Raw genomic sequence first — 11777 nt, 5'->3', positions numbered from 1 at the left:
AGAGTGGAAGCCGCTCTGATCTGGGATAATTTTGTAGGGTTTTCCATGGCTTTCTGGTCATTTTTGGTGTAACTGTGTTCATTAATTTGTGCTTTTGTATCAATTTGTAGACATAGAATGTCTACAAATTGATACAAAACACCCAAATTAATACCTCTTTGCAGGCTGCCTCTCTTGCTCTCATTTTGGTCTTTGCCTCTGCAGCCAGTCTCTCTCTGTTTGCGGTTGTTTTGCATCTATTTGTAGCTGTTTTGTTTCTATTTATGGTTACTTTGCATCCAATCTCAGTTATTTTGCATTTCTTTGTTGCCATGTATCTCTTTGTGGTTGTTTTACTCCTTTTTTTGTGTCTCTGGCAGGTTTGTCTCATTTTTGCTTCCTATTAATCTCTTTATTGCCATTTGGCACTTTGTAGTCGACTTCACATTTTGGTCATTTTGTCTTTGCACTTTGCAGCCATACCGTATTTGCTGTTGTGTTGCTTCTATTTGTGGGAATCTTTGTGTCTCTTTGTTGCCATTCTCTGTCTATTTGTGGTGGTTGTGTCTCATTATTCTGAATCCATTTTCTACCTCTTTGTTACCATTTTGTCTCTTGTTATTTGGGTCATTTTGGCTCTGTGTGTGTGTGCTTTCTCTTTATGTGGTAGTTTTGTAGCTTTTTGTGTTATCTCTTTTTTGCACTTCTGTATTTGTGGTTGTTGGTCATGTTTGTGGTGGTAGGATATAGTTTTGTGTCACACTTTAGTGGTTTTTCATCTTTTTGCAGTAATTCTCCTTCAATTTATGTTTGTTTCTTTTTATGGTTTTGTGCCACATTATCGTTGTTCCTAGTCATTTGGCTTTTTTTTCTGTCTCATTTTGATGATTTTCTTTCTTTTCCTTTGATATATGAATATATTTGTGTAATAAGAGCAGACTCCATGAGACCCTCGTTGTCCTGCTCAGTAGTCTACTGTATGTCAGTGTGTTGTGCCCAAAGAACACCACAAAGCAAGATATAAGGCACACTTGTATTTCTATCTGCAGAAAATAGCCTTTATTTTATCTGGAATGATATTAATGACAATTTGCGTATGTCAGACACTTTTTTTTGCTTTGCATTTTCAATGTTCTTCTCAGGAAGGCTTGCACACTCACAAAAAGGGTGTTACGTGTTTGCATTTGATTGGCTGCAATGCTCCGGCACATGACCCAATCAGAACCAGATGCGTCTCCGCGCATAGTTGAAGTCCCGCCCCTCTGTGGGCATGGCGTCTCCACCCCGGATACAGCGCACTCCTTCCTCCCGGCCCTTTATAAACGTAGCACCGCTAACAGGCCGTCCTCGGGCTGTTAAATTTTTTTTTGTCGTTGATGGTTAGGCTCTGTGAGAGAAAGATGAAGTTCCTCATCGCTGTAACAGTCATTGTGGGATCCCTGATTTTCCTCGCTTTCCCAAATGGCTCGGCTGCTGACGAGAAGAAGAAAGGCCCCAAAGTAACGGCGAAGGTGGGTGTTAGCTTGCTGGAAGAAAATCAGAGCTCTTCTTTATTGCGAACCGCTAAATGCTAACGAGTAGCTGCAGCTTGTAAAAGCCACGTCACAGCCAAGCCGGCCTTCATTGATATCGTCTGCTTTACTCAGATAACCAACATTTAACAGTTTCTGTTATCGGCTGATTGCATTCACTCAATCACGCCGTGAGATCAGGTCTAAGCTGAAGGAAATGGGTAATATCCTGGAGCTAGCTCTCCACGGATATCAGGCCTTCAACTTAACTGTCTGCATTCCCAGACGCGTTATTTATAAATTGCTCCACCTCCATTTGAGTTTCTGTTGTCTCCGCTGCATTAAACTACCGATGCTTTGTCTAATGTGAGAGATCAGCCTGCAGCTCTGATGTTTTTGTCTGGCATGTTGTGGTGGATTTGTCCACGTCTACAGTTTGAGGGAAGCTGTGAACTGGTCGTTATCTGTTCCTTTCTTTATAAACAGAATCTGTGGTATCCCAGATCGAATCTGAGTTTAAGAATAATTCAAGTTGAACTTATTCCCGTGTTTTTTATTTATTTATTTGTTTATTTTTATCATACAGAACAAGGATGTCATACAAGATACTAAAAACTAAACTGGTGTACATTTTAGATTTATTTATATAAAAAACTAATAAAAACGAGCTGAAACGATATATCATACTTGTATTTTGTAGTAAATATAGAGGGGAAATCTTTTAATTTTAGTCTTTGCACACACATTGAGCATGAGGACTTATTGCTGCAGATGATTAGTGAAACTGGGATGTCCACTGCGCTGTTTGTGTCGTAATCCCTGATCTGAACATCTTAAAAATTTGTTGTTCAGTATTATGAATGTTTGTATTTATTCTTTTCAAGGATTTTCTCTCACTCTGAATATTCATTTTGGGGGGATGATTGCAAAGAGACTACACTTGACTTAACAGAAGTTTATGCATTTTCCAGTTGTGACTAAACTAAATCTATCTTACAAACTGCTTGATAAAATCAGTCCTGTGGGTTTTCTTTTCTTGGAAGGTAAAAGTCTGTTTGGTGCGAACATTTTAAATTTTAATGCTGATTGACACACTTTTGACTTTTTCACCTTTAAAATAAGACTCTACTTGTGCCAAGTAAGATAACAGGAGCTACTGATGTTCACTTGTCACATCTGCTGGTAGATCAAAAACTGCCATCAAGTGACAGCAGGTGCATTGACAAATTCAAAATTTCTTCAGAAATTTTCTAGTTCACGTGAAGCCTGTTCCTATTGTTTCGTCATACAACTATGGTGCATTGAAGAAAAGGCACAAAAAAAACCTCAGAATCTTATACGATTGCTCTTAATTTGCTTACCTGATCTCAGTCTTTAAAATGCTTATGAGCATTACATTGGAGGGGAGCAAACTACTCAGCATAAGGAAGGTCAGGTTGCAGTTATCAGTACATGAAATTAGATGGAATTTGATATTCTTTACAACACTGGGAACTAGCTATTTGTGCAGTTATTCCAACCCACCCGTTTTGACTTTTAAATATCAGTTAAAAACTTGTCAGGCAGCAGAGGTGGAGCCCTTGGTTGTCTGATCCTGGGTTGCTAAACTGGTTCTTGGGACACGGATCAGGACATCGCCTCTGGTGAGGAAGAAGCTAGAGCAAGTTTGTGAAAATGAGAGCTAAAACTTGACAGATCTAGTCAGGCTCACTTCAGCACACAGCTTGGGTTCTGGATCTAGTCTCTTGGAGAAGGGTGGTTATCTCTAGAGGTGGGGTGAGGAACTTGTTTTTGGAGTTAAGCAGCTGAAGGCATTTGCCGAGAATGCCTTCTAGGTGAGGTGTTCCTGGGGACAGATCGAGGGCACGCTGAAGGGATTATGTCTATCTGGCTGGCTGTGTCCCTAAAAAAAGATCTGGAGGTGGTAGCTGGGGAGAGTGAGTTCTGGGCATCTCTGTTTAGACTGCTGCCCCCATACCTGCACCTGGATAAGCAGAAGAATATATATATATGGATAGAGGACTGGAAATATCAGCGGGGGGGGGATGTGTGTAAAATGACTTTATAACCTGTTTTTGTTTATAGGTTTTCTTCGACATTAGAATTGGCGATGAAGATGTGGGAAGGATTGTGATCGGGTTGTTTGGGAAAACCGTTCCCAAAACAGTCGACAACTTTGCGGCCCTGGCAACAGGAGAGGTGAGAAGCAGGGAGCCCTTTCTTTGCTCATAATATTTGCAGCAGTCTGCAGAGATGGTTTTTGGCTTAGCACTCACCATTCAGCCTAAATTTGTGAATAAACTGAGGAAGAAATGGTGAAACTGGACACAAAGCAATATTACATGAATGAATATTCCAAGTGGTGTTCATAATTTTTTTTTTTTTTTTTAATGTTGTAATTGAACAGAAAGGATTTGGTTATAAGGGCAGCAAATTCCACAGAGTCATCAAGCAGTTCATGATCCAGGGTGGAGATTTCACCAGAGGAGACGGCACTGGAGGTGAGACGTCAGTTAACAGTCAACATATCACATCTGGACTTGACAGATTTGTTTTTGCAGGAATTCATTTGCATAGGACTGACCTGGCTTTTTCTGGGGGTGGGGTCAAAGTGTACCGCGGTGATGCTGTGCACATAATCGCCATCGGTTGATATGCAGTTACTACAGTCGGCCTCGTGTTTTTCTGATATTTCTGTCCATAGTGTAGTGGTTAACACACTGGCTTGGACAGCAAAAGGTCACTGGTTTGATTCCAGCCAGAAACACACATCCCTTTTAGGGATTGGGGTCAGGAAGGGCGCCCAGTGTAAAACTCTTGAACATGCAGAGCTACCAACTGTTGGTAGTGTTCAGCATTACTTAATATCCTCAGATAAAGTAAAGATAAGCCTCTGGCAGCAGTCGGGAGTCATGCAAACGAGGTACAAAGGTCACTGCAGGGAGGGAGTGAAAAGGGCTCTCGTATAAACCGTTTTCTCTTTAAAGGTAAGAGCATCTATGGAGACCGTTTCCCTGACGAGAACTTCAAGCTGAAGCACTACGGGCCCGGCTGGCTCAGCATGGCCAACGCTGGCAAGGACACCAATGGCTCCCAGTTCTTCATCACCACAGTGCAGACTCCATGGCTTGACGGGAAACACGTGGTGTTTGGAAAAGTCCTGGAGGGCATGGTGAGTGTCAGACTGAAAGTCGTGTAAATGGGTCAAGGGATTTGGGAGGGCCTTATCACCTGAAACCTGAATTCCAGAAGCCCATCTTAGCTGCTAAAGCAGACATCATTGTTCTTTCTAAACTATGAAAGTAAGAAGCAATCTTAGTTACATTTTTACACAAGAGGAACAGCCGCCAAGCTAAGAGATACTTTATTTTTCCTGGAAGTTGTAACATTCATTTTTTTACAGCAGTTAATAATAAAATTAAATGTATAACAAAGCATGTAACAAAAGGCTACAGCAAAATGGCCTAAAGAAGTAGAATGACGGTGAACACATTCGCTTGGCAGGTCCCTGATTCGATTCCAGCCAGAGACAGTAATCCCCTTTGGGGTTGTGTAAAACTCTGCCAAATCAAACATGTGGCACTACCTGCTGTGGCGACCTCTTGTGACAGGGGAGCAGCTGAAAGTAGCTTCCTCTTCTTAAATGAATAAATCCAGCATGAAAAAACAAACATTTTAATAAGGTAAAAACTAAGCTGAAATCTAATTAACCACAATAAAGTACAATAAGTATAACATTAAATACAAATATTCCGTAATAATTATATAATAAACAGATTTAAATGTAAATTTAGACCTTTAAACTCAACATATTCTCATCTTGGGGTGTAAATATGCCATTTTAGTTATAAATTGGGCACACCCCTTTCAGCCTGCCCTTTTACCCCATATACAAACTCTAGCTTCAGAGATACTGAACGCCGAGTTGCCCCTGATGCATCTGTGAGCATGTGGGGGTTAAGTTAAAAGGGCTCGGGGGGGGCACTGGAAGGAAGAAGGTGCTCGTTCTGGACTAATGGGCAACATGGAGAATTTGTATTAATTTTCCAGCTAGTTGCTACTATTTTTGCACTCTGCACATCTGTGGGACTCTACTGCGTCCCAGAATGCAAAGCATTGCTGACTGCAGGAAGGCGTCTAGCTTTAACTTGTACACGTGGTAGTTGGGTCAGCTCAGGGTCGGATCACATTCTCACCATAAACGAACCCTTTCAGAGTTTATTTGAAACCGGGCCTAGGCCACCTCCTCCAAAGGGTCTCAGTGTCGTTGCTTTGGCCCACACACAAGTGCAATTCCTGTGTTCACATGTATGCAAGTGACTCACAGCAAGGGTGAAAAAGACCAGAGTCCAAGCTGACTTGTTGAGTTTAGCTGCTGACTAACTGATTTAATTATAATTAACCTTCTGTAATAATTTTCTTTTGCTGATGGAGGGAGAAAACTTTTTTGTAAATGTTTATCATTCTAAAATCTTTCCTTTTTATCTTGCAGGACGTGGTGAGGAAGATCGAGGAAACAAAGACAGATGGACGCGACAAACCTCTGAAAGACGTCGTCATTCATGACTGCGGCAAAATTGAGGTGGAGAAGCCATTTGCAGTTGCCAAGGAGTAGAGTGCTGCTGTAAGGTTAACGGGGAGAGCCGGACTGGGGGGAAGGGGGGGTGGGTTAATGGAGAAATTGTGCAGGCCACCGTGTTTTATCGCTCACGGCTCTGTGGTCCAGGATGAGGGGCTTCGGGTCATTCAGTGGCTGCCGTCTTAATGCACCAGAAGAGGATCAAATTTGAGCAATCGTGACAACACCCTGGGTCCATTTAACAAGAAGCATTCCAAGGTGCACATAACCTGATGTTTTTTGTAAAAAAGGAAATGAAATCTGAAATAAAGGTTTCAGTTTTTGTTAGACTGATGTGTAAAGTTCATTCATCTTAAAGATCATATATTTAATGCATTTAGATAAAACATGCATTTAGTTTAACAGATTTTATGAAGTGCCCCAGTTCTTCTTGTGAGCACCAGGTGGTGCTGTTTGCCTACTGTTGTCTGACAACCCCTGTAAAAACCTTAGTGTGAAGCTCAAGTGTTTAAGCTGTTCCCCACAGAGCTAACAGTACTTTTTGCAGAAGTAAGGGAATCCCCACTGAGATCAAAGGTAGCAGAATATAAAATGCAGCAAAGACAACACAAAATGGAAAAATATGATCCACAAATGGCTTCAACAAAAACAAGACTAGTGACCTCAAGAAAAACGACCACACATCCTTCACTGCGTTTCATGATTTTAAAGTTGGTGTGTAAAATTTTCACCACTAGATGTCAGTAGATTGATTGTAGTCAGTGGAACATGAATCTATATATTTTTGATAAGTAAAATACCCTTTTCTATTAAATAACCTTAAAAAATACTTTGTGTATTCAACAATGTATAATTTCAGTCAGGGTGATTTTTTTTTTTTTATATAAACTATGGTCAGTGATGGCACAAAGCAATGTTTAAAAGTGCAGCTACTCATTTCAGCAGACTTGATCCAGCGTGGGCTCAGGGAAAGCTGTGAGGTCACTACCACCATAGCAATCCTTGGTATGAAATACTGGCATGTCAAAGCTGGTGGTGGCTTGAAATGCAGAACATAATACAACATACAGTGCTGTGCAAGAGTCTCGACCCCACCCCTCATTTCTTTATATTTCGCAAGGGAAGTGGGTGCTGCAGTTTACTGAAACATGAGCAAACACAAGTAGAAATACAGCAATTAAGGCAAAACTGAGCTCGTACAACCACAAGCAGTATTTGGTGTGACCACCTTTATTTTTTTAACACAGCCTGAACTCTTTCTTGTAATTTCTTTAAGTAGTCTTCAGGAATAGTTCTCCAGGCTTCCTGAAGGTCATTCAAAGCTCCTCTTTGGATGTTGGCTGCCTTTTGTTCTGTTCTGTCAAGATGATCCCACACTGCTTCAGTAATGTTGAGGTCCGGGCTCTGGGGAGGCCAATCCATGACTGATAGAAATAGGAAACTGGAAAAGTGGAGGACAAAAGAAGTGGCAGGCCAAAAAAAAAAACAACCAATCTACAACAGATGAACAGTATCTGAAAGTCATGTCCTTGTGTGTTTTTTCTGTCCAGGTGTGCTTTTCACTCCAGTTCTTTTGTAATAAGGCATACCTCGGCCTTTTCTCCCTGTTTTCCGTCCTTAAGAATGGCTTCTTGACAGCAATCCTGCCACTGAGACCATTTCTGATGAGGCTTCAGTAAACAGTAGCTGAAGGTCCAGGTGGCTCTCAGGTCCTGTGTCAGGTCTTTGCTGGATTCGTTTCCTATTTCTTAAGGACATGACTTTCAGCTACTTTTTATCTGTTGTCGATGTTTTGGGGTTTTTTTTGTTTTTTGTTTTTTTTTTTTAGGCCTGCCACTTCTTTTGTCCTTGTCCAGTTTCCTTCAATTTTATAAAGACATGCTGCACACCATGCCAAAATATCTCAAGTTTTTAGCTAATAGCACTTTGAGAATCGCCTTGTGGTGTAAAAATACTATTTTTATGTCTGAGAATGGTCAAGTGGAAGGACTGGGATGAAAATGAGTGAAAAAGCAGCCAATGTCCAAAGAAAAACTTTGAAAAACCTCTAGAAAATCTGGAGAACTACTGATTAAGACCACATAAAAAATTACAAGAACATCTGGCTGCTTGGATGCAAATTCTTTTTAAATGAGTGGTGGTTCAAGACTTTTGCACAACACTTTAATATGTATCTGCTCATGCTCAGTCCAAGCAGCTGTGCTTTACAAACAAGAGGAAAGTGACAGTAATGGAAAAGGAAAAAATACTGAATGAACTTTTCAAGGTCAAACGTGTCATTGTCGGTTATATTAGACATACAATGAAATGGTTGTGCTTTTGCGCCGTACCTCTAAACACAATCAAGGAACACGTCTAGTAAAAGGAATTTATAAATTAGCCAACAGCTGGTGGCTTTTGTGTGCTACAGTCTCAGTCTGACTCCACAGCATGTTTAAAGCTTCATGTGCCATTTTTGTGGTCCTCTGTGGAAACATCCAGATTCATTGGGAAAGTCGTGTGCTGTTAAAAGAAAAAAAAAATGCATGAAATATTTTCACACTATTAAAAATCCTGAAGTGTTTGATACATATTTTGACCTATGAAGGCCACCGTTACTTTACATAGCAATGTGCTCTGAGTCGATGTGGACTGGTTTAATTCCAGAGTTTACAAAGTGTCAAAACGATGCCACACTCTGCTGCTTTAGGTTGTAAATTCCAGTCGAATGGAAGCAAGGGAAGTAATATTGGACTTCCCGGCTTTCCTGTTGATAACAAGAGGAAAGGAGTGGGAAAACGCTTGTGAACGAAAACAACTTCTGCTCCAAGAGCAGTCAGTGCCTGTGATCTCAGCACATCGCTCTCAATGTATTTGATGTTAGGGTTACAATAGTCTCCCACAAGGAGTCTAAACACCATGAAACCACTTCATGAAAAGTGAAAGAAGGGAAATAGTAGAAGATCTCCCTGAACCAATATCATGACCCTGATCATACCAAAAATCTGCCATTTCAACCTGTAAATGTTCAGTGTTTCTAACAAAGATATATTGGATGCAGCCAGCAAATGTCCAAGAGCTGTTAGTTATTCGTGTGAACATGAAATTGACTTGGATAAAAAGATGGAAAGGAGGACTATATTGCCTCGAAATTACTGTAAATGGAAGATTTTATTTTTCTTCATAAAACTAATACTTTGATACTCTAACAGTTGATGAAAGAAAACAGAACTCTCAAACGATCTCCCTCTGGGTTGGCGTAGAGGAGCAGCTGCCAGAAGGACACTGACCCGGTGTTTTTTCCTTCTCGGCTACGTTACCTTTTCAAATCAAAAAGGTTCAACAGAATATATGAATATCTCACTGTAAAGTCCAGCTATCTGGACCAAGACTGTTTGGACAGAATTCTGACCTAAACAAGTATCCCACCATAGTCATACTGTCAGAGTTTCTTAAGTCTGACCTGACGCTGCTGCCTGACTTGACCTGATACTGGATTTCTTAAAAACTTGACTTAAGACAACAAAAACATTCTTTCTTAAGATTTGACTTGGGATACTTAACAGAACAATATATGTAGTAGTCAGTGGAATATATTAGTTTTAGAATAGTTTTATTATTAAAGAGCAAAAGTCAGAGTATAAAATCATATGTAGGCTTTTCCAAAAAGCTTACAGGTCCAAAACTTTAGTATAAACTTTTATAAAATCAGCTTCGGCTATCTGAACAAACACAAACTGCAGGTACACACCCTGACTATAAAGACTGGGGAAGTTCATCCTGATTTTCAAATATTATTATGAAGCTGTATAATTACAGATTAGTGAGGAAAAGCATTGATTGGAGTGTAATTTTCAAAGATTGTATCACTGTAATGTGCTAATTTCAGAATCCAAAGACCTTGAAGGACTAGATTTGGGGCCTCATCTGCCCCTTCAGGCACAAGATCTGTTTTCTTACTTGGAAAAGGTTTTTTAACCAAGAGAAATATTTTTAGCAGACCAAGATAGCAGATATGTGCCCTCAAGTCCTTGTTTTGCTCAGATTCACTCAGGCATCGAATGACTCACCAGAAGCAGAATATGGAAAGAATTCCCTAGAGTTGGCACAACCGTGGACTTGGTTAAACCCTCTGTTGTTCAGTTTGGCCTTGTTTGTGGCGACTGGGATTTGTTCAGTGAAACTGTGTTATTCTTCACTTACTGGCCTTGCTGGAAAAGCCATGACGGGCCGGACATATCTGGCATAGCTTCCTGCAAGAGGCTTTGTCAACGAGATTAAAAGAACACTGGAGAGAATCACAACAAGAAGCGTGGAAGCTTTCAGTCACACAAGGGCACCAAAAGTCCTCCTCGTGCACTATTGCCATCAAAACACGTTCATCTACTGTCTGCCACTGTCCAACAGCAGGAAATACATAACATGCATACATGTGTCATTACATATAAAAACAACCAAATCTGAAAACAGATCCTCTGTGATCCAGGCGCTTCTGAGTGCTGATCTAATGTTGTGATATGTCCAAGCTAGTATACAGAACATGTTTCTCCATTTCATAACCTGATCAAAATAAATTAAAGGAACACTTTGAAAACACATCAGATCTCAATGGGAGAAAAATCATACTGGATATCTATACTGATATGGACTGGGTAATGTGTTAGGAATGAAAGGAAGCCACAACGTTTGATGGAAATGAAAATTATCAGCCTACAGAGGCTGAATTCAAAGACACCCTGAAAATCAAAGTGAAAAAATGATGTAGCTGTCAATTTTGCAGAAATTTCATTGCAGCGACTCAAAATGGTATTCAGTAGTTTGTATGGCCCCCAAGTGCTTGGTGTATTCTCTTAATGAGACAACAGATGGTGTCCTGGGGGATCTCCTCCCAGATCTGGACCAGGACTTCACTGAGCTCCTGGACAGTCTGAGGTGCAACTTGGTGGTGTTGGATGGTCTGAAAAATGATGTCCCAGAGGTGTTCTACTGGAACCCAGGACTCACTGCACCAGCGTAGGGTCTGACAATGGGTCCAAGGGTTTCATTCCAATATCTAATCGCAGTCAGGGTGCCGTTGCCTAGGGTGTAGTGGTCTGTGTGTCCCTTCATGGATATGCCTCCCCAAACCATCACTGACCCACCACCAAACTGGTCATGCTGAGCAATGTGACAGGCAACATAACGTTCTCCGTGGCTTCTCCAGAACCGTTCATGACTGTCATATGTGATCAGGGTGAACTTGCTCTCTCAAAGCACAGGGCACTAGTGGTGGACCTGCCAAGTCTGGTATTCTATGGCAGTCGAGCTCCACGGTGCCAGGCAGTGAGCTCAGGGCCCACTAGAGGATATTGGGCCCTCAGGCCACCATCGTGAAGTCTGTTTCTGATTGTTTGGTCAGAGACATTCACACCAGTGGCCTGCTGGAGGTCATCTCTGGCAGCGCTCATCCTCTTCCTCCTTGCACAAAGGAGCAGATACCAGTCCTGCTGATGGGTTAAGGACCTTCTACAGTCCTGTCTAGCTCTCCTAGAGTAACTGTCTCCTGGAATGTCCTCCATGCTTTTGAAACTGTGTTAGGAGACGCAGCAAACCTTTGGTGGTGGCACATATTGATGTGCCATCCTGGAGGAGTTGGACTACCTGTGCAACCTCTGTAGGGTCCAGGTGTCGCCTCATGCTACCAGTAGTGACACTGACCCTAGCCAAATGCAAAACTAGTGAAAAAAAAC

General features: G+C 41.3%; 1 protein-coding gene across 1 annotated transcript; it reads left to right on the top strand.

Moving 5' to 3' along the window:
• Positions 1-1259: 1259 nt before the first annotated feature.
• On the top strand, positions 1260-6398 carry ppib (peptidylprolyl isomerase B (cyclophilin B)). The gene is made up of 5 exons (XM_030731733.1): positions 1260-1490; positions 3576-3689; positions 3898-3991; positions 4478-4662; positions 5983-6398. Exons 1-5 carry the CDS (start codon positions 1356-1358, stop codon positions 6103-6105), a joined length of 651 nt encoding a protein of 216 aa, XP_030587593.1. The 5' UTR covers positions 1260-1355; the 3' UTR covers positions 6106-6398.
• The last annotated feature ends 5379 nt before the right edge of the window (positions 6399-11777 follow it).

This window comes from Archocentrus centrarchus, chromosome 6 (assembly GCF_007364275.1).
Source record: "Archocentrus centrarchus isolate MPI-CPG fArcCen1 chromosome 6, fArcCen1, whole genome shotgun sequence".
Classification (NCBI taxonomy): domain Eukaryota; kingdom Metazoa; phylum Chordata; class Actinopteri; order Cichliformes; family Cichlidae; genus Archocentrus; species Archocentrus centrarchus.
The sequence above is the reverse complement of the archived record's forward strand: the minus strand, read 5'-3'. Positions and strand labels throughout refer to the sequence as shown.